Below are 25,436 nucleotides of genomic sequence, written 5' to 3'. Positions count from 1 at the left end.
CGTTGGGAATCATGTCTTTGAATATACGGCTATTAGTGAAGGGATAATTGAAGTTCTTGAAAATATATATTTTTTTCCGTCTCAAAATATTTCTTATCGTTCGCTTCAAAATAGAGTACTGCAGTATGCAACTTTGGGAATTTTACCAGAAAAAAATTATATGAGAAACGTTTGGAAACGTCAAAGACACACCTTTGGGGACAAATTTATTGAGCTATTTAGAATCTTTCCGTTTTTACACTATGACCTATAAAATTCATATCTCTTCTTAAGTAATGAGAGTAAGTCTGCTGACGAAACTTCAAATTCTCTTTACCCCGACTTGTTATATAGTTACGCAGGAAGCCACAGTTTACTCAAAACTTGAAAAGTTTTGGCTCTTGTGTTGTGAGATGTATTAGTGGCATATAATTGTAAAAAGACTTAACTAAATTGAAAGAAAAACACAATGAGCAGAGATCACAGGAAGATTTCGCGATCCGTAGAAGAACGAAACATTCTCGCGTCCACCACGCGGGTTTCGCAGATTTCGCAGACAGACAACGAACTGAAGCTGAAGTTACAAGCGATCGATACTTCATATAAGATATCAAACAAACGCATTAGGAATGAAACTCGCGAGTTAAAGGAAATTCTGCACGGGTTACAACGAGAACTGCAAGTATCCAAAGGTGGAAATCACACACAGTATGTTCCGTCATTGATTGAGCAACCTCAAAGACGCCCGCGAAGGACGACAATTGATACAGTTCCATCTGAAGAAAGGAGAGATGTCGGTGATGTCGATGTGGCTAGGCGAAGGAGTGGAACCCATCCTCCTAGTTCACACACGCAATACAGCAAGAGGGCTAAAGACGATTTAAATGATGGGCAAAGTGCGGAGAAAGTGTTAGAAGAACGAAAAGAAGATAGAACGACAGAAGAACACGAGGCTAGCGTATGGAAAAAAGATGGCTTTCCTTCACGCACACTGAATGAAACAGTCTTCTCGAGTCGAATCGGCGCTGAAAACGCATTTCCTTCGAAATATTCTCCCAGAGAGCAACAACGAGGCGAGCGAAAGAGGTCGACAAACGATGCATTTCGCGGTCGATTTGTAACAAACACTGATATCAGAACCGTTGACTCGAGCATACCAAGCTCAGACCGGAGAATTTCACAAACACAACAAAAACCGGAGGGAGGTAGAATTTCTATACGAACGAATCCGAGCATTTTCGAAGAATTTCCATCGGGAAACCAAAGAGAACTCAGAAAGCGGCGTCTTCCCTGGCAGAAAAAGGGGATCCTTAATTTGGGAACTCGAGAAGACAGTCCGATGGGGGTTCCCCCCGGGAGACACGACCCGCACGATGCCGAGGTCGTATTCGATGCGCTCCCAGATTATCTCGGAGGTCGTAGATTGAGTGTCGCTCATGGTCGGGTACGGAAAGTATCCCGAGGGACTGGGCTTCCCCCCCTGAGGGAAGAGAGAGTTGCTCAGAAGGAAAAGTCGGCCGAAAATTGGAATGATTTGTCCAACTGTAGATATTTGCGCACAGAAGACCAGGAAATAACAATAGACGATATATTTAGAAAGGAATAGAAACGCTACAATTGTTTTTATACTTGAACGTAATTAAACTGTTTTGTTTCCCAAAAGAAAGGAAAAAAGGAAGAAAGACACAAACAAAAAGAAAACCGTCGCTGGCACTTTTTCAAGGACGAAATTTCCCCGCTGCAAGATGGATCTTTTTCCGAAGCAGACAGACTGTGAAACTTTTATACAAAAAAAAGAGAAAAAAATTACTAAAAACCGTCTAAGTACCTTAGTGTTTGAGTTATTTTGGTGATCCTGTCATCCATTTTATACATAATGTCAAAACAAGCCGTGTGGTGTATTTAAACAAATGACACACAGCCGAGAATTGCTTTTAAGTCATGTTAACTACAATTGATATTCAAACGTGTTTACATAGAGAGAATAAAGCACTCAGTGACGAAACAAACACCAAGGCCTAAGTTTCTATAGCAATATTTCGATGTGCTAGATATTTGTAAATGGTCTCAACACGGGAGGAACTTAAATCGGTTAGAAATCGCCGCCCAGTTTTCAGTTCGTGTTCCCCCGAATGTGTGACGATGGGATTACGAGGAAATCGTGCAAGCCTTTGTATAAGAGATCGTTTTTATCACCTACTTGAAAATATCTTCAATATTCTTCATTGAAAAGTCAATTAAGAAAAACAATGAAACTTCAGAAGAGGAAGCGTCAAGACTGTGACAATGTAAAAGTTTGTCAACTTTCGTCACTAGAAACCATTATTGAAAGTTTTAAACAAATTTCCCGCACTTTGTTAAGCAAGAGTGAAACATTACCGATGTCCGAATGTCCCACAGATATCCGGTTGCGACGTGTCCCTAAATATATTTTGATGATCGTTCCCGAGTAGTATTTAGACATCAAGGAACATCCGACGGATATTCAGTTAGCTACATGCCCCTTAATTTGTGATAATGATCGTGACCCCCGAGTAATTTAAAGACATCACGGAACGTCCCACGAATACCCAGTTAGTTACATGCCCCAAAAGTTATGTTAGTGATATTCGGACATCACGGAATGTCCCATGATGCTCCAAAGGTTTTGTTAATGATCGTTACCCACTTGTGATACTTAGACGTCACGGGATGTCCCACGGATATCCAGTTAGCTACCTGCACCAAAATATAAGTAAATAATTATTACCCCGAGGAATATTGAAACATCACAGAATGTACCATGGTTTTCCAGTGGGCTTAAGCCCCACACGATGTTTCAGTAAGTGGCCAGCAAGCTTCAGCAAAATACGTTATACTTCGTTTATTTCCACTTTTTCATAATTACCACTCATTACACTTATTATCATTTACACCATTCAGAATCATTCAATGAAAATTAAATAAGTGTCTTTTCCAGCCCCTAATATCACGATCTACCACGCCAATGCCACTGGACGCGCAACTCGACGAGAGGTTGGAAAGAATTTGTATTGCTATGGCACTCGAGAGAAAACCAGCTTCCCTCGCACGGTTATCACAAATCTATGTGATTGGACAAATATATACGTACACAAGTGAAAACGAAGCGTAAACACGCACACTCAAACACACATACTCCATATACCACACATGCATGCTTCAGGCACAAATCTTCAAACTTTCACAAAGACGCTCTCACATTATTCAATCGGTAACAATACTTTTCTCGCAAACGCCAATTCCCTCTAAACTCTCTTGTTTCACCTGATACTAATTACACAAAATAATGAGTTTGTTCCTAAACCCTTCGAGAACATTCGAACTCTTATACATCAAACCGGGACTGTCCAGTTGGAATAAACTCAAAAATAAGAACCTGGAAACAGTCGATGTAAATTTGAATCGCAGTAACCTGGAACAACCATCTTTTTCCCACCAAACAACGACGTATCCAACAAGCTATTAACCTTATTTCGTTATGGAAACTTAAATTTTGAAAATCCTGGTTCTCCTCTGAGAGTTTTCACTATAATCTAGAGGTAAATGAATTACTTGTCGAAATGTTTAAGCGCTCTTCGATTGAGTGTCGAAAAAAAAAAAACCACTCAAGCACTCTGTGTTCAATCAGGATAAAGAAAAATATCACTAAGAAACGATAAGAACAGAGTAAAAAGAAGCAAACTTCCTGAGGCACGAGAAAACACAAGTGACGTGGTCGCGGTAGGATTCAGTATGTAATCTGATTGGTTAAGAGAGTGGGGCGAATATTCTGAACCAATCATACAGCGGAGTCAACCAGAGACAAAGCAATCCCGAATCACTTTCGACACTCAACTGAAAATTGCTCGTCGTCTGTTGTGCTACGTAAAATAACCTTCAATGTGAAGGAAAACACAAACATATTCATTTAGCAATATAGAAAAATGTCAATAATTTACTTGAGAAACCAAAAAGCAACGAGGATGAGGTTGAACTTCCCGGATTGTTAGTTACAACCTTGAAAAGCCCATGACGCCGAAACCGCGACATTTTCATCTAAGGTACGAATGCAAATTCTGACGAAAGAGTATATGACCCCCTTTCGCAGGACTGCTTCTCAATAGTTTTACAATGTACCTATCAATTTGTCCACGTTGTTACGTGTACGAAACAAGACTTTGGTCACCTCATACACAATAAAACATTTAAGTTAACTAATTGACATAATGTATCTGTCTTTGTATCTATGTACATATCTCAGTTATTTACAGGTATTTACAGTATCTACAGGGCAGTCTGTCTTTTGGTATTGAGAGCTTTTTTGTCGTGAACCGAACCCAAAATAACTTAAGCGCGGAAAATTGAACTTGACCACGGTGCAGTTGATTCAGGTTTTGCATCTGAATGGTAGAGAGGTTGGGGCGAGTTTTTTTTTTCAACCAATCACAGAGTAAAGTGAAATAAAACCATTGCAATTTTCAACCAATCACAGAGTAAAGTGAAATAAAACCATTGCAATTTCGGAATACGACAGATAAACCACAGAAAATTGCTCCAACCAGTCAAGGAGATCCATCGAAGTTCACCATTGTTCGATTCTTGGTAATTAACGGCCAGCCGTCAAAACCTCGTATCCAAATCTGTTTCATCTAGCTTTTCTCCTGAATTGCCTCTTGGTTCAAGCTTAAGATTTGACAATATTTTCGGTGGCTGTTCGGAATGTCTTCGTAGCTCGCATTTAAGTTCCAGTTTATTTGGACTTTTTGTTTCGTTCAAGCTAACACTTCGCGGACGTTCGAGGGGACTTTCGTGTTCGACAACACAACGTACAGCTTGGTATACTGCATCATGTCTACGGTGGTGGCGTCCTTTTCGCTCAAAACTGTCTTGTCTCCCGAGAGATCTCTCATCACGAGATGTCTTGCGGCGAAATTCAGTCTTTTTATCGTGTTTGCTGAGATGAAAATGATCCGGAGATAAGGCGCGTCTTAATAAAGGCGACCCAGGCCTCGGGGAGGTCTGGGGCGTAATTGTAGCCAGATGTGGTGACGCAGGGGACCCCCGAAGGGTCAAAGGGGACGTGCTACGAGGCTGGTGTCCATGAGCGTGAGAATGAGAGGGGGAGACTGAGGTTGGCGAAGGTGTCCTTGCTAGGGGTGACACGGGAACATGCGCTGATGATTTTCTTCTTGGAGAACGAACCGCTCGCAGCTTTGGAATAATTCCTTGTAGAGTTCCTAACAGAAGGGAAAAGAATAGGTTAGGTTGCTTACATGTACGTGAGTGGCTAAAAAATCCTCCAGGACTTAGCCCGGTTTACGGTGTTGCCAAAAAACTTTTTGAAATCCTCACCCTGTCATATTTCGCATTATGGCGAAGAGTTGTTCAAATCGGACAATTTGGCGACCAAGTTGTTCCATCTGGTTACTGAAACAAAACTGATTTATCTCTCAAAGAGAGAACAGTGACACCATCCAAAGGTCGAGGCCGGACCTTTAGAGATCCAGAGTCCTTTGCCCATCATGCCCCAATAAATACAACTGACCTTACGAATTTAAAAAGCTCAATTTCTTATTGACCTAAAAAAAAAAAATTTTTTTTGCACTGACCTGGTCGTCCTAGGCCATGCGCGCAAGGCGAACTTGGTGACGATGCAGGACTACTACCGACAGAAGATGACGACTGATCCGACAACGCCCGAAAATCAAACGAGTGCGAGGTGAGTTTGGGTGAGGCCGGCCGAGGGGAATCTGGTGACGACACCACACGCTTCAGTGAACTTGTTCTCCGAAGGCTGCTTCCTGGCGACAGACTTGCTCGACGGCCAAACCGCTTCCAGAACGGTTTTTGTTTCGGATGTTTATCTGCCGTTTCGGAACCAGGAGAAGGAAGGTTTTGAGAAGCAGTTCCTTTTCTTCCGCGTTTGATAGGAAGCTTCTTTCGGACTTGTTTACTTGCCGACAGCACCCTTTTCCGACCTCCTCTTTTAATGGATGTCTTGGCGAGTTCCGTAGCACTGAGTTTCACTTTCGTTCCACCACCAAGGATAAGCTCAATGACTTGGCGATGACTGAGCCCCATCACCGACTGCGAATAAAATAGCATGATGCATTATGGGACGTGACTGTAAAATGGAAATTCTTATAATGTCTATTCACGGCAACGTGAATGCTCCAACGTTCTGATGTCATATCATGGAACCTTCTACTAAAAACATTCTAGTAGGTTATGTAATTATGATGCAATTCTACCAGAGTACTTTAATTATATGCTTCCAGGATGTTCTAGATTGCGTTCAGAATGTATCTAAGGACTCGGTCATCCAAGAGCAACTGTTGCTGTTGTCTACAGAGATTGATGTGGATTTGCCCTACTGTACTGATAGAGAGCTTTTGTGGTATACGGCTGTAGACCACAGAAGCTCGCATGCGACTCTTTTCCCAGTAAAATGCACCATGCACTTACGTCAAGATCACTTGAGCAATAAAGCTTCTTTTGCAATACCGAGTTTCAACCGACGAAGAAGTAACAAAAACAGTTAAAGATTTCATCAATAAAAACATTGCAGTTCAAACAATCAATTAGTAGTAACACAACGCGGCTCTTTCCTGATAGCCGCTGTGACCGCGTAACGCAACTCTGTAAGCGTTTCGTGACAAAGCTATTAAGGGGCCATTGGAACGAGAAAGCTAAGAAAAAATAAATCCGGCGAACGCGACCATTTACAAGAATACTGCTTAAATGATAGACAGAGTTCTCGTAGATTTGGTTCACATCTGCACTGCCAGTAAAGTTGATCGCTGTCCTCTGCCTCTAAAGCGATCAAATAAATGGTTTCCAAGGCAAGTTGGCCTTTTATTGACAATCGCGGCTACCTTTCCTCAATAAATGGCCCTAATATTACAATTCCTAGCAAAACTCGAGTCTCAATTAGAGTCTCTGTAGCATTTGTATCAGTTACATCAAAATAAAGCATTCGCACGAAAATTACCTCATCGTTCACGTGGGTCAACAAGTCGCCAGGCCTAAGACCGGACTCAAAAGCAGCACTGCCATGGTCCACATTCTACAAACACAGAAAAATAAAATTCCTATCAAAACTAGAGTCGCGTCTAAGTCGTAAGAGAAGCTTAAAAAACAATGGCATGTTGGCCATGCGAAACTCTCCACCTGAAACTTCAGCAACTGCTCCGTTCTTTGAGCAAAGCTGGTCTATTAAACTTGAAACACTTACAGTCACAAATGTTTCGTCACTCGGCTTTTCACTCAAAAATTTAAACATTTTAATGTCTGATGCTTCCTTAACACTCTTCCAAAGAGAGAACATTGGAAAAATCATCATTACAAGGTTCGCTCTTTCAATCTATTCATCCAAATGTCACTCTTCCAAAAGGGAAGTTACGAGAACAAACAAATCTTTCACAACGAGACATTGCTCGATTACATCACCAACTTACCGACACAAGGTGATGGACTTTGTAGTAGTTCGTATCTCCGAAGTACACACGAATAGCCTGTAAAGTGAATCCATATCCACGAGGTCCTTTCTCGATTATGATTGGCGGACGAAGACAGAGCGACAGTGTCTTGGCTCTTCGGCGACTGGTCGGAGAACGAGGGGGAGTTCGGGACAGAGGCGAACCCGGAGGGCTTCGTATGTGTTGGCTTAAAGCGCGATATTCATCGTCGGATACTGTCGAAAATGCGGAAAAGCGCGTGAAACAAAATCACGAGAAGGATGGAGCAAACCTAAGGCTCTTTAGAGAAATACATAAGTAACTGGAGAGAACTGTTGAAGTTAAACTTACACGAGAGCTCTAATTTGGGTACAGATGAAAGTCTTCTGCCTCCCTCGCCCGGGAGAGAATGGGTTCGCTGCATCCGATATTTGTCCGCGGTCTCAGTCTCCACAGTGAGGCCGGCTGCGGAGGGTTTGCTCGGGCTTTCCTCGTCAGCCGATAATGACAGCAGCGGGATAGGTACTGGGGCCAAATCTGAGTACGCTTTCTTCCTTAATCGGACGGTGGGAGGGGTTAGTGGGGAAAATGGGCTGACATCTCGTTCCACAGGGGTTAAAGAACTGAAAAAAAATGAGAGAACGATCGCCACAGTTTAGCTTAAAATCACCATATCAAAAAACTAATCTCTTGAATTATTGCTTTGTTTACTCGTGGAGAAAAAGGCATAAAAACAACCCCAAAAAAATAGCTTACTTATTTGTCGAATTCGTTCGACTACGAGGACGATCGCTATCAACGCCGCTATCACTTTGTTGCCTTTGGAAATCTTCGTCATTGTCTCGGCTCTCAACGTTAAGTGGCGGGTTCCGTTCCAGATTCCTCTTTCGGACAGTCGGTGGGGAACTTTCAGAGCTCAGGTCGCTTCGGGGAGTCGACACTTCTTCACCCGAGTCTTTCGCGTCTGAAGCCTTCTTAGGGTTGTTAGGGGATACAGGGGATGAAGGACCCGGAGAAGTAACCGGGGATGGGACCGGTGACCCGCAAATGCGGGAATACCGGGGGGAACATGTAGAGAAGTTACTGAACTCGTTTGAAAAGCTGCTGAATTCTTCATCATCTTCTTCGTCGTCATCTGTTTCCAACTCATGATTGTAGCGGTCCGTGCGAGCTGAAACAAGGAGCGGAATGATTGGAATCTTGTCACGATGGCGTTTCAGGGGTTGTAGAACACATTCGAGCAAAATGGGAGCTTTATGTTTACATTTGAGAAATCGAGAGGCTGGTGCAAGTTTTCTTTAGCAATCACATTTTCGACGACATTTGAAAATTACTCTTCAACAACGTTTTAACTGACTTACTATCGAAGTAGCTTGTGTCGTCCTCGCCATCAAGTTGAGGTATAAATTCAGCTTTCTGTCTCAGCAACGCCGTCCAATTTAAGCCCAGAAAGAAATTGTGTTCCCTCACCTCGTGTGAACCTGAACAGAGAGAAAAAACATTCCAGAAAATACATCATGAAAGGGCTACACGAGAAACGTCAAGGATATTTTAGACGAAATTCTTACAATCCCTGATAGGAGACGCAACCGACAAAATGTTTGGGTAACTTTTACTATTTCAGATCAGACGAAAATGATTCGGAAACTCATCGGGAATTTCAACGGAGATTTGCCGAACAATAGGCGGAAGACGGCGCTGATGTAAAAATTGTTTATAGGTTATGAATAGTGACACAGACAAAATCATGAGTGCAGATATAAGATAATTCATAGTCTCTACTTGCGCAGAGTTCGACGAATATGCGCTACAGCTGAAAGCTCGCGATTTAAAAAGACAAAGGTATTATGGTACATAAAATCGACCCCAGGACCACTTACCTGCGGTGCCCAGACGTGCTATAGGATCCTGTTCTAGTAATTTCGTTACCAGATCCCGCGCGTCTTCCGGAGGAGCCTCGTCTTCTCCTGGCCATTCAATGACACCTGTAATGATGAGGAGGAAAAGACTATAAAAATCTAATCAGAGATAAATCTCCTCTCCGGCTGCAAACGTTAGAAGATGGAAGGAATCGTCCAAAAACGAACGGAACATCCCAAACCTGACGAAGCCTTCCGAAGTCGAACGGAACTATCCGAAAAACAGAAAGACCGGGCAAAATCAGACAGAACCGTCCGAATGCCGACAGAACCGTCCGAGTTTGAACGAAACCATAGAAAATTGGACGGAATCATCCGAATTTAGACGAAAACTTCCGAAAAGTCACTCTCGGGTTAGATTAGCTGGTTACCTGGGGAGCAATTTTGTACGCGGAAAAGATCTACACTATATTCCAATGTGAAATTGTGACTTTTTTCTCACTCACCGCTCAAAGTATCAGCGAATAATTCTTCGGGCGTGTCACCATAGAAGGGGGGCACTCCAATGAGGAACTCGTAGAGGATGATCCCTAAGGACCACCAATCCACAGGCTTGCCGTAGCCTTGCCTGAGAATGACCTCAGGCGCCAGATAATCCGGGGTACCGAAAACTTGCTGGTCCATGAACTGTTTTGTCTCTTGAGCGAGTGAGTGTTCATACATATGTGTGGTGCCTAGAAGAGAAATACGAGAGAAAATCAGCGAAGAAAGAATGGGAGACGCCGTTAATTAACCTTTCGATCCCTTAGAGTGACTAGCATCTAATTTCTCTTTACAATATCACCCCTGAATCAAACATAACGGTCACGAGAATAAGAGAAATGATCGCGAATTCAAGAGGCTCATGATTGTTACACAAATTCTCTTTATCAGCACCTTCAGAGAAGTATAGAGAACAGTATGGAGAATATGCAAACTGATATGGGGTACAAAGGACTCTGGATCAAAAGGGTTCCAAATAAAGCCCTGGAAACACGAAACAGTACTATGAAAACAAATGGAAAAAGAGTACTTACTGTTCATGAGTCCAATCTTAGATAATCCAAAGTCTGTGAGTTTTATATGACCCAGTGATGTTATTAAAAGACTGGAGAGAAAAAAAAATCACAAAGGATGTCAAATTCAGACAACAAATAAAAGATGAAAAAAAAGATAAATGCGTGCATAGATAAAGACAAGGGTGAAAAATTGGAAGCAAGCGTTTCTCCGTCCGCGGGAAGATTCGGAACGAGTCGGGGCTTTGCCGAGGTCTGGCACTAGGTACCTTATCGACCTTTGGCCAGCTAGCATTGCTTAAGGTCTCAGACTTTCCCGCGAGCGACGAAACACTTGTGCTTGTGCAAATGAAAGAACGAACTAAAGAAAAAATGAACAGAGACATTTTTATCAACACTTACTTGTCAGGTTTAAGATCACGATGAATGACGCCATAACTGTGCAAATACTCCACGGCTAATAAGGTCTCAGCTACGTAGGCTCTGATGATAAAAAAAAAACACAAAGTCACTAAGTAACTGGATTTTTTGTGTAATCGTTAGGGTATGGTTCGTGCAGTTCTACTTGAATAAGGCCAGCATATTCAATTCCCTCAGAACTTTAAGTTTCGCATTCTTTGCAAGTTTAACAAAAAAAGTCGCAATTGATTTTACCCTTGCATTTCATTGGTTGAGAGGATGACGCACGTTTTCTAGACCAATCATTGAGCCAGATGAAGCAAAACCGATAAAATCTGGAAGTACTTTCCACACTCGGTTAAAAAATCGCTATTTTTTTTTGTTTTACCCTTTTAGAGAATTACTGAAAAGCCGTTTACCTGGCGAGATCCATGGGAAGCGGTCCGCTGTTTTTCAAAAGCGATGCGCAATCTCCTCCCTCGACATATTCCAACACCATACAAAGATGTTTCTTCGTCTCAAAACTGCACCACATTCCAACCACAAACGGATTCTCGGCGAAGGTCAGAATGTCTCTTTCTGCGAACACTTGTTGCACCTGATTTCTGTGCAGCATAAGTTGCTTGTTCATCTTCTTCATCGCAAATCTCATTTGAGTCTGTTTGTGTCGTACTAGGTAAACAGCACTGTAATTCAAGAAGAAAAAATATTGAGTCAAACAACCATCGCCGCATTTATTAGCTCTCCCCTTCCTGCAGTACCAACCAACCTGATGCAAAGGAAAACCTATCGGTGCATGAGGTGGATAAATATGGGGGCAGGGTGGGCTTAGGTTGTCGATTGCCGGTCTGCCCTGTAGAAGGACGTGGGTTCAAGGTCGAGACCGGACCAACACTCAGGGTCTTAAAATAACTAGGTAGAATACGCTGCCTTTGCTTTGACATCTACAAATGGTTACACATCCTTGTCTTTTCGGATTAGAACGATAAACCGCAAGCTCCGTCTTCTGCATCTTCTCTGTTCTGGCTAGCAGGGGATGTTACAGAACCCACGCACTTCTCGCAAAGAGTAGATAGAGAACGTAGTTTCCGGTGTTGTGGTCTTACCCGTAAGCACCGTTGCTTATGAGTTTGATGATTTCAAAGTCTTCCTCTGTTGGCATTTCTCCTACTGTCGAGTTAGGACTGGCAGATTTCTAACAAGAATGAATCATACAAATGGAGATTAGCGCACTGTATCCAAAATAACAATACACCTAAATAGATTTACCACAACGACACAGGACTACTTCAATAAAGAAAGTGCCAGAAAACCGACTGATTGGGTTAATCAGAACAAGAGAAGGAAGAAGACACCTACAGAGAGGGAACAAATTGAACTGAAAGAGCCCAACACTGGATGACAAGGAGGAAGGAAAGAACTTACGAATCAAGGAATGATGAACTTCAGTTCATTTAAAATGAAAGAGGAAGATGGAGATTCTTACCAATGGTGACTCAGGTTCTGGATCCTCTGGCGAGTCTGGTCGGTTATCTTCAGCTTGTCCCAGTCCTAACTTGAGTTTCACGTAGCTAGTGATATCTGCCTTGTCGGTGACCCTCTCCAGTTCTCGTCCTTCTTCTTCAAGTAGGTTGTAGAAATTTTCAGGGCTAAATTCCTAAAATGCAAGCGAAGATTCTAATCAGAAGAGAGTAAACCTTCTTAGGAGATGTGTCTGAAATGTTCTCACATTAAAATTATCAGGATCAAAACACTCTAACTGTCTGTTTGTTTGACTGTCTGTCTGTTCGTGTTTCTGTCAGATTGTCTCACTATATGTCTGTCTGTCTGCTTATCTGTTACTCTATCTGTACTTCAGACTGTCTGCCTTTTTCTCTGTATCTCTCTGTTTGCCTGCCTGTCTCACCGTCTGTCGGTCTGTCTGTCTGTTTGACTGACTGTCTAACTACCATTATTTCTGTCAATCTGCTAATCTGTCAGAAATCATTTCCTTCCGTTACCATTTCTTTCTCTGCATCGTTTGTTTAGTGGCTTATTTACAAAAGAAAATTAAATTAATTTACCAGACATTCCAATAGCCGAGCTGGTCTTGACATGATCATAAGCAACTTCCTCACAAGTCTCTTCACTGGGGAAATATCCAAGTTTGTCTTTTGATGGGCCTGAAAGAAAACATGGACGTTAAGTTATATGAACACATGAAGTCTTACACAAACAAAGACTGCAACAACAACGAGAATAACACAGATGATGATGTCGATGTCAATGTCGATAACGAAAATGCGAATGATGAGATAATGTTCAAACATATCTGAAACAATGGCCTACCTCGATAAGCAGCCGCTCTAGCTTATCAGACAGGTCATAAAAGTACAAACTTGTGAGAGCACTATCCTGAGACTGTTTGAGAAGATCGCGAGCTGCTTCAAGAACCTGAAACGAAGTTTGAGATCCATTAGATTAAAACGAGCACCGCGAGAGAACCGCGCGAGGGAGCAGACACATGGTGGGACTTCACTCTATCGCGTGAATTCCCGCTCGCAAGGGACTGTATAAATAGCTCGCACCCACCCCTCCCGACGCCAACATTTTACTGGCGCCCATTTATACCCTGGGTGGAGAGAGACACTGATAGTTAAGTGTTTTGCTCAAGAACACAACACAATGAAACGACCAGAGCCTGAAAATGAGCCTTTGATTTCGGAGTCGGAGTCTGAGTCCACATCGCTGCCCGTGTATCCTACACCTTCGAAATACATGGAATAAAACGGCAGCAAAATTATACCTGATTCCAGACGAAGTTTAAAACTGCGTCGCAGCTATGATGGTTCAGTGTTCCCTCTTCTGCGTATTCTTCTATCAGCTCCTAGAAAAAAACAACAATAATCAAACAAACCATCAAAAAGGGAGCGGCGCTCCAAACCTCGGAAAAAAAACAAACAAAACCAAATAAATGGGCCATAAAATGACTGTACTTACACTAAGATTCTCTTCCATTTGTGTTATGGCCTGTAAAATAAAAGTTGTACAAAGAGGAGTAAATATAACTCAATTGAAACATCAGATGACGGTGGGTTACCACAAAAACAAGGCATCATGAAAAAGGGTTTGTGTTCATTCATCGTGGTGAATACAAAAGTATTTAAGTTTGTCTCATGATGTGGTCTTTTCAAAAACAACAACAGGAAAGCCATTTGATGGACAACCTCCGCGGGAACACATCCACCAATCATAGCTATTGAAATCCAGCCAATCAGCTTATTACTACACGAGGTGACACATATCAAGTCGACATCATCGCACGGAGAAGACTACATGTTGCAGTGTGCAGTCGAGGCGTTGCAATCCACAACGGAAGTGAAAAAAACATGACAAATGATATAACTTTAATCAATATTACAAAGCCATTAGCTAACTTGTGACAGTAACCTCACCTTAGGAAATCGCTCTCTGTACAGATTATTCAACAGCTGCAGTTCATCTTCATGGATGAGGGGAGATCTTCCAGGACTGCAAAACACAACACATATCTGTAGTGATTAAATTGTAACTTCTCCTAACATTCACTCTCAACTCAATCCTCGATTCTCAAAAGTAGCAAGGATTGCAAATCGAGAATCGGATTTCGACACGCGCAAGAAGCTTTCCTCCGATAAACGATTTAATTCTCCAAAAAGGTTATCGAAAGATCTCAAACGTCTTGAGTCCCAACACGACCCTAGATCTTTCAAATTTCAAGGGACATTCATTTTCATCTAAATAAAAAAGAACACAGGCTACCCACCTCAGACTTCGTGACCTTTGTCGTGGTTTGGGGGATCTGCGACCATTAGTATCTTCTTCCTGGTCGCTGTCAGCACTTCAGAAAAAAAAAATTAAAATTTGTCAATTTCCACGAAAGTGTTCGAGACTTCGCTAGATCTTCTACGGAAGCCCGTTCCAAGATCATTGGCCTCAGATAATAATGACACAATAGTTTTTTTCTTTTAAATATATAGATTGTATAAATTTTGTTTTATTTAGAAATATCAAGAGTTCAAAATCGTGCTGAAAAAACATAGTCTTTAGATCCTGACATCAGTATGCACATTCTCCAAACTGTTCTCTATACATCTCATATGGCACTGACGAGGAGAATTTGTCTGACATTCACGAGCTTTATATGTTGGAGATCATTTCCTTTCTTTCTCATGACCTTATTTTTTGATTCAGCAGTGATTCTGTAAGGAGAAATTAGAAGCTTATCACTCCTAAGTTACCTAAAGTGTGCTCCATAGTTGTACTCATCACTATACGGCAATCCTATCTGCAACTGTGACAATATAGAAATTCATGTTAACCATTTAACTCACAAGATATGATTGCTAAATCTCATATCTAGCTGCTACCCATTTCTCTGTAACTTAGTAATGAGAATTTGGTGTCAAATCAAGATAACATTCCTGTACCTGATAAGTTTGAGTATTTTCATTGTCCTTTGCTGTATATGGTATGGAATTTACAGGGAGAAGGAACGTGTTAACTACTTCTGGGAGTTAAAGGCTTAATACAATAAAAATAATGCTGAAATGGAAATAAAATTAATAAAATGGAATTTGGCAGTAGTACCCACCTGATGAAGTTTTTCTTGTGACGAAGCCAGTGACTATAAAACAAAGTAAAAATGTTTAATGCAAAAATCAGCAAAAACTACATGCACGTCCCACATGTTTACATGAACAATACATGTCTACAATAGGTTATTTATAATTTGTGTGGCTAACATTATTCTTCAATTGCACTAACAGATAACAGGTTACACAATGAAATCTCAAATCATGTAAAACAATTAATTTACTTCTAAATGGTTTCTAGAGTATGTTTCTCTATTAACATAAGAATTCCCAGTAATAGACTGTGAGTGAAATTTGAGGCTGCTGGAAATTGCGATGGCTTTGTCACCGTAGTAAGCAATTACTGAATTGTAATACTTACAGAGTACGATGACGAACAAGGAGTGTGTGTTCCATATCCTGATGATGATGTCAATGACGCAACAGACCAGCGCCTTCCAGCCATGTCTCTGTTGAAGTAACAGCACAGTAAAGAAACAAAACATTAAACAAAATCAATTGTAATTGTTTCATTTATACATGTAGTTAATTATTTACCTACTTGTATGATTTGTGAGTTTACTTGTAAAATAGCTACTTAGCTAAGTATGAACTCACATTAATAAATTATATGTACATACATCATATGCATGTAAAAAGTCACAGACCGCTATTTTTTTACTAGCAGCCAAGGCACTTTCTCTGGCTGCCCAGTAAACATGCTTCCATGTTGCTAAAGATTTCTCTTAGTCTTTCTCAGCCAAGTTGGCCTAATAATTGAGGGGAGAATGGGAAACACTCCAACTGACATCTGATAAACTACTAAATTCTCTATTCAAATTTTCTTGCATTTCCTTGTGAAACACTGGGAGGATTGGATGTCGTGTCAGAAAGCACCTCCTCAACTAGACAAAAATTTGAGCCTCTTCAACAATTTGATGATTTGAAATCTTTCCAATGATCCACAAAAACATGTTGCTTACTTTCTGATATTTGAAAATGCAAAATGTGCTCCTGAGGAGGTATTGCTGGAAGACGTATGAAAGCTAGGACTGCCAACAGGGCTGTCAGAACCTACAAAAAAAACAAAGCAAAAATATCCAGTGTATCAAAATCACCACTTCTAAGTTATCATGTGCTTGGATTGGATGGTACACTGCAGGAAAAGGTGAAGTCTGCAGACAACTTTAACCTTTAACTCCCAAGATTTCATGAGTAATTCTCTCTACAGTCTGCCATACAATTTATGTGATGATAGTTTGGAGAATATGGAATTGGATCAACCAATAATCCCCTAATTGATATTTTTCTTTATTCTCATTACTTGTCTGCATGATATCATACTTATAATGTAAGGAGAAATTCTGTCTAAGTCACAAGTGGGACTTAAAGGGTTAAGTTTGTCCAAAGAGACTATGAGTACTGATACTCCTCTTGAATGACATTTTAGTTCATTTTAGGTTAGTCCCCAAACAATGGCATGATGTCGGCACTTACCATGAGTAAATGATGATGAAAATGGCGAGTATGGTCTGCCAGAGTTTGTGGATGGCATGGAGCTTGCTGTGGTGTAACTTCTACCAGCTTTGCGAGATCCAGCATTGAAGGAGCTACAAAAAAAACAAAACAAAACACTGATGTTAACATACCAGGGAATTCTCTGACTGGTTTCCAAACAATGTAATGCAACTTAACAGTTTTGCCTCATGAAGATGTTTAAATTTAAACTCCACATAACATATTATTTATTCATCTACCAAACGAATGAATATCAATAAAAATGTAGCTTTCCTAATTGCAACCATATATATGTGTATTTACAGCAGAAGTCAAAGTGCACCATACTCACAAAGGTATTTGCAATTTGTCAGGACACATATTGATTAAATAACTTGTCTCAAAAGACACAATTATTTCATACAGTTATCAGCCAGAGCACAACAAAAACTTGCACAGATATGACACATTTCTATGGAATCACTTCACTAATAAAATCTTCTAATCAAATGTGATAATGTAAATAGTTGGCCTAAATATGCAATTCTAGGACTGAAAACATTGCTGACTTCCAGAAATAGCAGTTTTCTGGTTAATATTACATGTATCTAGACTTCCAGGCATTTGAAACAATGCCTAATCCATTTAAGGCCTCAAATAATAACAATAAACCACACTTTATTTATCTGTCCGGATCATTTTCTTTTTCTTCAGAAAGCAGAAATTTCAAATCACAAATACTTCTATCTTCCTGCTACACATTTCTGCCACAATAACTTGTCTTTTGATAAATAACAATTTTGTTGTTTAATAGAAAAATCTAAATATGTTATTTTGCCTCTAAATTTAATTAAAATTCAACTAATCCTTCAAAATTTACCAGATAATATTGAACAAAGCCTCAAGTTGTGATAACATAATCAACCACCGATGAAATTACTTTGAAAGGTAACAATCAGACACCATGATCACTTAACTTTGATTTGGAATTAATAACAACCTATTCAACATATTTATGAAAAAAATAAGTGTTTAAGACCCAGTATGATATCAAGAAAATTGTGCAATGAGCATATTCACATGTTATCTTGAGAAAAATTGTACACAAAGAAATTCAAAAGAAGAATTGGAGTATAGACGTCAAGTCTGGTATGTAAAAATTTTTATTGTTATCTAATCAAAAAGAAACCCATAATAATTGCAATTGCCACTGCAATGCTAAGCAAACTTAAGGTTCAAAATTCAGAAGAGAAAATTCCTTGTTGAAGCAGTTAAACGAGGCAAAAAAAATTATTTGAAAGGAGAAAAAAAATCTGAGTGCAGGGAAATTGTAATGATGTTTTTGACCATCAGGAAAATAGCAGAATAGATTGGAGATAAATTATTACAAGATAATTGCCCCTACAATACAAATTATTCAATTGTGTAAAATTCACCACAGTACAATACCTCATCAATTTTAACCTTTGTATGAAACAAAGAATCACCTTAAATTATCAAGCAATTACCAAGCAACACACATTTACAGATTGAGAACTATTTTGAATATAAAGGCCCATACATTGAAAGACAGCTGAGCCTTTGTTTAGAACAATGGATTTGAAAAAAATTTAATATGTCTCAAAGTTAACATTTTTCTTGTCTTTTTGGTTGGCAAGGAAAAAAATTTGTGTGACATTAAAATGAATGCAAATATCAATAATAAAGCTGGTTAAAAAAAAAAATTCACAGAGGAAATTTTAAACCTTAACATACTTATAAATTGTATATAATTTCAGGCTTCTCTTGCTCATGTCCATTTAATGGATACATTTGTTCAATCAGAAAGTTATGTGGCACAATGTTTGTTACATGAGGTGTCTTTAAAGAATACTGTCTCATTTTCATTCAAAATTAGAAAGTGAAAAATGTGCCTTTCACATCCTGAAGTGTTATCAATTTTCCAATTCAGCATATTACATGAACAATGAAACATGTGATTATTCTGTTAGTAATAATTTTCTATTTACAAAAATGCAATACATAGCACTGTACAAGTTCAATAATGTTATTGGTTACATGTTCAGTTTTCAATGTAATAAAATGAAATGTGATCCAAATGTGCTGGCTAAAGATTGAAAACAATATTCACCAGCCTTTACAAACATCTGCTTTTCCATCCTTACAAAGCTTATCATATACTGTTCATTATGTCACAATATACTTAGGAAAAACAGATCTAAGAAATTAAACCACTGACCTTCCAGAGATAGCCATGCAGTTTTCCATCATATTGCTAGATACGTTTTTCAGTTTCAAAATTTTGACAGAATATAGAATGCAATTACAAAGAAATTTATGAAGACAATGATTCTTTAAAAAAGCTGCTTCATCAAGCTAAAAGAATATACAAAACCCCAAAGAAATGAAATACAAAGAATCTCTCTGGACAATAGATATTCCATTCAGCAATTTGCTAACATCACAATTCAGTTTCACTTTGATCAAAATTAACATATGACACCAACCTGATACTTGATAAAAGATCAATTAAAACACTTTGACAATAACCACTGGTCAGAAAGGTTTTACACAATAACAAAGCCCTCTTCAGACCAATGTAGATTTGGCCACTAAAAAACTTAATTTTCAAAAGTGCTTCGGGCAAAAAAGACAGACAGACATGTACATATAAATACTGTAGCTTTTAAAATTTATTAACATGTAAATTGCACTTTAAAAAAAAATGACCAAGAAAAGCAGCATAGAATTAACTCATCTAACGAGCATGATTGCCCAATAAAAAGAAATGTGTCCCAGGAGAGTGCCTACATAATTCCTACTATTCGTCTATATGAGTCACCTGGTAAATGTAAATGAGAAATACATTTGAGAGGAAATGATAGCTAAATGGATCCAATACACATTAAGCCTACTTGACATGAAATCTAACACAGACATGTTGCTTTTGCACATAAATTTTACAGCACATTGACGCAAAGAAGAAGAAAACTATTTCCCCTTGCTCCTGGAAAAAAAAACTACATAATTTGAACAATGCTTGTAAAATAACGTCTGGTGAGCTTGAGATCATCGGAAAATCACGTGATTTCTTACGTCACATGTAAATATACATCAGCGTAATATAAGGCACTCTTTAAAATTATCTGCACACAACAGGATGTTGATAAAACTACACAATCTGTCCAAAAACCTTACTGTAAGATTTGAACAAACCTAGAAAATAAAAGAAATCCATGTGTATGCATATGTCTTGTCTTTTTAAAATTCATTTCTTGTTTGCTGCTATCTGACTACAAATGAATTGAATTAATATCTACATGGAAGTCATACCTTGGTCTCCGGCTTATGTCACTCTGAAAATGTACAAAATAAACAAGAGATTATTGGATAACATTTCTCACCACAGGAGTTAGCTCGATCCTTCCTTTGGTTGATCAAAAGGAAATTTCTCCTTACACTATCAATACACTTTCAAGCAGAACAGTAACGAGAGGAAATAAAATTATCAAGAAGTGAATGTTTTACAATTTAAAATCAACTTCTCAGAGCTTGAATTACAGAAATGGATGACAGACAGTATGGAGAATCAATATTTATGTCAGGAGCAAACAGCATGAAAAATATGAGACAAAATTATTTATTGACAAGAAAGAAAAAATGTCTTTTGTTTGCGCGATGCCAAACAAGACGTGATTGGAATAAGGTCAGAAAACTCTTGATCCTTAAGGTCAATTTGACGTTTCTCATCTTCAAGGGGGTAAAGTTGTCCAGGCCATTAAAATTAAGCCAGAGAGTTCTGCTACTAAAAGCTAGAGAGTTCTTATATTTCTGATGCCATTTTGCACATTCTTGATATAATTTTGAAGAAAATATATGGTTGGTGAAAAAGGAGAACTAATACAACTTAATCTTAAGAGTAAAAGGCTACTATAACCCGAGATTTATGGAAAACCAGGATCACAATCAAAGTTGATATCAAATGTCTTCATCAACAGCTGCACCTTGTATGTAGTAACAACACTTGACTGCAATTACAACAGAATTTTCTGGCATATTCTAATATCAAGTGATTGAAAGCTTGTCGGCAATTGTAAAGTAGCCAAAACCCTAAACCCTTAGCGATATCTGACTGAGAAAAGTCTGAATGAAAAAACCATCTGTAGGCAAATGAGTATACCTACATGATGTTCATACAAGTGGAAACAACTTTTCTATTTAATGAAGTCAAGCTCACTATTTACAAAAAACAAAAGAACAAAAACCTAAAAATAATAAATTAAAATAAAAAATATTCATATACTTATGCTTTATCACTGAAAAAAAAAAAAAAAAAAAAAAAAAAAACCCCACAATCAGAATACAAACAAATGCCAAAAAAATTATTCCCACCACATAAAAAACCCTTTCCCAAATCCTTTTGTGTTGTTATTTAATAAAAAAAAGGAAGAAGGAAAAATTAGGTTACAAAAGATGTATTTCAGTTGACTTCAACTTACACAACTGCCTGAGAGGTTGGGTTCTGAACTCCCTAATGAAGGATTAGCCCTCATGCGGATCAAGTTCGATGTCTCGTCAAGCCGTGCAGATGGAAAACCAAAACTCTCTCTCCTCTTGGATCTTGTTTCTGCAAAGTCATCTGAGAGTCTTGATCGATTAAGCCTGAAATTTCTTGGCAGTGATGAAAAAACTTCTGCATTCAACTCTGCGCTGTTATCAAGCTCCGAGTCAGACTGTAAAAAAATATATAATTTACATAAATAGTGTTGCCTACTTAGACACTTAATAATCAAAAAGTAATTTGCCAGTGAAAAATTTATCAATCAAAACCTCTAGCTTAGTAGTTTATATGTGTAAATGAGTGTCCAACATACCAGGTAATTGCTCGGTACAAAAAATAAAATTTAATCAGAATTGTACAATAACCAAGCAGGTGCTACACTAAAAGTAAATCCAAATTTCTCTTCCATGGCTCAGAAAATTTTTTGATAAAAAAATGATCTGTATGGAGTACAGCATGGTAGCTTGCTATTCAAAAAAGTCAAAAAATGAAAAAAATAAACAAGTTTTCCAGCCTTTCTAATCAACATGCAACAAAAAAATGCTAATGTATTTCGAACGGATATGCAAGCCATTCAAACAGTTTGTCAAACACTTTGAACTGATTTTTTTAGGCGTGCGAACGGATGGCGAACAGATGAAGAACGGATAACAAACGGTTTACCCCTTCGAACGGATAACTGTTAGTGTCTGTTTTGCCTTTCACAGTCACAAATTCTTATCTAAATATGTGTACTTAAATATTCATTGCGTTTTAATTAAAACTATATCTTGATATCTTGCAGATTCATGAAAGGAGCCCAAAATTCAATATCATTTCTACAAATTCCTTGGTTACAAACAAAACACTCTGCCCAAATTGATCCACTTGAAGAACATAAAACCTGGATTTTTAGGCAGCAAAAGAGTTCTACCCTTTTAGGGATAACCCTTAAGGAGCCATTAAATTATAGTCAATCAACATTTCAAGGATAAAATCATGAACACAACTGCCTTACCAAAGATATTCCAATTTGAAGAACACATTCGTACTCAGTCTATTTTTGCTTTGAGCAGTCTTTTCTGAAAGATTTGTGGTTTCTCAGAAATAACCAGCCCTGGCAAGTTTTGCTGAAAGGAATTGTTCTTTAACACTTGAAGCTCATAAAACCTGGATTTTTAAGCAGCAAAAGAGCACTAGCCTTTTAGGAATAACCCTTAAAAGCCATTAAATTATAGTCACTCAACATTTGAAGAAAACATTTGTACTCAGTCTATTTTTGTTTTGAGCAGTCTTTTCTGAAATATTTGTGGTTTCTCAGAAATAGCCAGTCCTGGCAAGTTTGGTTGAGGGGGATTGTTCTTTAGCCCTTTACACCATAACATCAGTATGCTCATTCTCCGTTCTGTTCTCTACATATTCTACATATACATATACTCTATCTCATAATAACAAGGAGAACTTGTTCAAAAATCAGGGACTTCTCTGGTCTTAAATGTTTGGATCACAATGATACTATAGAGAGAAATTAGAAGCTAATCACTCTTAGGGATTAAAGGTTTAATCTCTCCATTGGCATTAAATTTCAATTGTTGTGTACTTAGCTTTGCACAAGGCTTAAAAATTAACATGCAAAAACTGTACTTCATAAGAACAGAGCAAAAATAATACAAAAATGAGAAAAGGAGTTAGTTGGGTGACAAAGACATTTGTTCTAAAGCTGCAGTGCTTTTAATAGATTCTGACTAATGGAATGAAAAAAGACATCAGAATATACAAATGCAAATGATGTGCTAATTGCAGATTACCAAAGGTTTCTAAAGAAATCCGCAATTACTATATTTCTCAATCAATTTGAAGACCACTTCGTTTCAAATTCCTAATAAATCATAAACGTTCCTCGAAAGAAGAAGCGATCTCTATGAAAGATCGACTAGGAATTTATGATTAAGTCTTTATCTAGTGGCAGATTCCTCCGTTGAAATGTAAATGTCGGAAAAAACCTTACAGTACAAGTTATGTAATCATTTTTTTTGTCAAATATATTTAATGGTCTTTTTTGAATGAAAAAGGGCTTTTGGTTGAACTCAATTTTAGTTTAGCCAAAGTCCACTAAAGCAGGGACGCCAAGGAAAGCTAACAGACAATTTTCTGCGAATACTTTGCTAAGTCAACAGAAGATATATTTTGTAAACAATGCTTCGCGCCATATTTACACAACGCGAATTTTAGGGTTATAAAAACAAATGAACGAAGATCATGTTCGCGCGGGGAAAATTTTTGCTTCCAATTAAAAAAAGTTTTAACCACCCAGGTAATGAAAATTCAAATGATTAGATTACAGATCAAGAGAACAGTGAAATACTGTTTCATCTCACGACTTAAAGTATATTCCTGCTGAGAATCATATATGCAATAAACGTAATCGATATTTGCATAATAAAGAACTTTTTACATTTAGTGATTTACACACCATTTCGCTAGGCAAATTGAGTGAGACTCAGTAATCCACCAATATACTTTTCCGTCAAACAGTACCCTTGCATAATAATTTTCACACGCAACAGAGATCAATGTACCATGAAGCCTCTATCGATGGTTGTTTGTAAAACGACAAATATTACTCGCAGTTTCTTGTAACTAGGGAAAAAGTAGGGAATGATACTTTACGATCGCCCGTGCCACACTCCATTCTGAAAAATCCGGAAAGAAAAAAATAGCCACCTCACAAGAAGGTAGTCATAAACAGAGCGAAAACAAAGGTGTGATGTACAGCAAATGCGTACACATCGGAAATCACTCCCTCGTTTGACTCAGGAAATTACTGATACAGAAAAAAAGTCCGACTGGAATTCGGACAGATCAACAAAAGTGTCTCGTCAGATTTATAAAGATATCAAGAGGAGAGCAGGACTGTTCTTTCGGTCAAATAAATCTGTGGCATATTTATAATATTAGTTTCAGGAAACACGTCAAATGGACAAGATGACATTTGGAAATAGGCCCAAACTTACGACATTGATAAATAAAGCAAAATCACACGAAACTAATTTTAAAATAAGTGCTCGCAGTGAAAAACAGTAGACTTTATATCGATGGGGAATTTAAATACCTCCAAGTGTACGTCTGGATGTTAAAAAAGATGCGTGTAATAGTCGAAAGGTGCCTCGTGGTAATTTATATTTTTCACTGTTTCCTTTGATGCCAGCGGCCCTGAATAACATGCGAATGTCTTCGCGACGAAAACAACACAATAACTTTTGAAAAAATATATATGTTGGGAACGCAGTTGGAGGTTTTAAAAATAAAATTACAACTTCAAAAATTGCTTGACTCCGGGAAATTTGGCCAAAAGTAACGCGCAAATAATTAGAGATAGGACAAATTTGTATAGAACAAAATTTGTGTCTGTGTCATTGAAGTCTCACCTCGTACGCTGAAAATTCCTCTCGCAATTTCACTATGGAATGCATTAAAAGCTCTCTTTCTTTGTCATCTTTCACGTTGTAATCATGCTCCAAGTCGTCCTCTGTTAATGATTGAAAATAGTTGAGCGAAACATCGTCTGGAAACAGCGCGGTTAAATGCCCTAGTGACTCCTTCTCTAAGTAGGCTCGTAGAGAACCTTCTCTGTCTTCGCTTGTCGTGCTGCCTTCGCTCTCAGTGCGATATACCGTCGATGAACTCTCTAACGCATCCATCTTCCCTCAAAACCATTCAATCGTCCGTGTTTACAGACCACGATGCAGCAAAATTTATCTTCAGCATAACACGACTGAAACTGTTCACATACATTTCATGTGGTTCTCGCGGACTCTGTCAGTAAAAACTTCAGTTTCTCTTTTCCCCGCATTTATGCCGCTCGCGGAGTTTACAATAAACGGCTCATGGTAAATGGAATAAATTGTTTGGCAGACAGATATCCAAGTCGAGTTCAAAGAGCCGAGAGAAGGCACTCAGAAGTTCGCATCCTTACCACTAACGTGGAGTGTGGATAAAAATAGAACAACCGGATAAATCCCCAGGGAGCCTTGTTTTGCGTCTCGCGCATACTTTGC

General features: G+C 38.7%; 2 protein-coding genes across 3 annotated transcripts; one reads left to right on the top strand and one right to left on the bottom strand.

The window, feature by feature from the left end:
• Positions 1 to 378: 378 nt before the first annotated feature.
• On the top strand, positions 379 to 1,974 carry LOC131769615 (uncharacterized). The gene has a single exon (XM_059085343.2). The coding sequence runs from the start codon at positions 449 to 451 to the stop codon at positions 1,583 to 1,585; it is 1,137 nt and encodes a 378-aa protein (XP_058941326.2). The 5' UTR covers positions 379 to 448; the 3' UTR covers positions 1,586 to 1,974.
• An 853-nt stretch (positions 1,975 to 2,827) lies between these two features.
• LOC131769593 (microtubule-associated serine/threonine-protein kinase 3) lies at positions 2,828 to 25,369 on the bottom strand. 2 transcript variants are annotated; one of them, XM_059085316.2, is made up of 28 exons: positions 24,807 to 25,369; positions 21,338 to 21,571; positions 20,172 to 20,194; positions 16,839 to 16,951; positions 16,325 to 16,415; positions 15,724 to 15,811; positions 15,362 to 15,394; positions 15,009 to 15,061; positions 14,534 to 14,608; positions 14,184 to 14,259; positions 13,729 to 13,758; positions 13,535 to 13,615; positions 13,078 to 13,182; positions 12,813 to 12,911; positions 12,236 to 12,406; positions 11,856 to 11,944; positions 11,169 to 11,435; positions 10,753 to 10,833; positions 10,372 to 10,442; positions 9,802 to 10,029; positions 9,317 to 9,421; positions 8,798 to 8,917; positions 8,193 to 8,607; positions 7,788 to 8,059; positions 7,437 to 7,672; positions 6,971 to 7,045; positions 5,589 to 6,066; positions 2,828 to 5,216 (listed from the first exon to the last, which is right to left on the bottom strand). In XM_059085316.2, the coding sequence occupies exons 1-28, from the start codon at positions 25,077 to 25,079 to the stop codon at positions 4,600 to 4,602; spliced, it is 4,599 nt and encodes a 1,532-aa protein (XP_058941299.2). In that variant the 5' UTR covers positions 25,080 to 25,369; the 3' UTR covers positions 2,828 to 4,599. The 2 variants fall into 2 exon arrangements, with proteins under 2 accessions (XP_058941299.2, XP_066015056.1); XM_066158959.1 differs by lacking the exon at positions 24,807 to 25,369 and adding an exon at positions 22,397 to 22,544.
• Positions 25,370 to 25,436: the final 67 nt, after the last annotated feature.

Source organism: Pocillopora verrucosa, chromosome 12 (assembly GCF_036669915.1).
Source record: "Pocillopora verrucosa isolate sample1 chromosome 12, ASM3666991v2, whole genome shotgun sequence".
NCBI classification, from domain to species: Eukaryota; Metazoa; Cnidaria; class Anthozoa; order Scleractinia; family Pocilloporidae; genus Pocillopora; species Pocillopora verrucosa.
The sequence above is the reverse complement of the archived record's forward strand: the minus strand, read 5'-3'. Positions and strand labels throughout refer to the sequence as shown.

What these genes read in the sequence shown, in the direction of transcription:
- LOC131769615 (XM_059085343.2), top strand. Translation starts at nt 449, where the DNA reads ATGAGCAGAGATCACAGGAAGATTTCGCGATCCGTAGAAGAACGAAAC.
- LOC131769593 (XM_059085316.2), bottom strand. Translation starts at nt 25,079, where the DNA reads ATGGATGCGTTAGAGAGTTCATCGACGGTATATCGCACTGAGAGCGAA. An exon ending in AGGAATTTTCAGCGTACGAG is followed by an intron (nt 21,572 to 24,806) that starts GTGAGACTTCAA and finishes ATTTTTTTACAG; the next exon opens with TCTGACTCGGAGCTTGATAA. An exon ending in AAATGGAAGAGAATCTTAGT is followed by an intron (nt 13,616 to 13,728) that starts GTAAGTACAGTC and finishes GTTTTTTTCTAG; the next exon opens with GAGCTGATAGAAGAATACGC.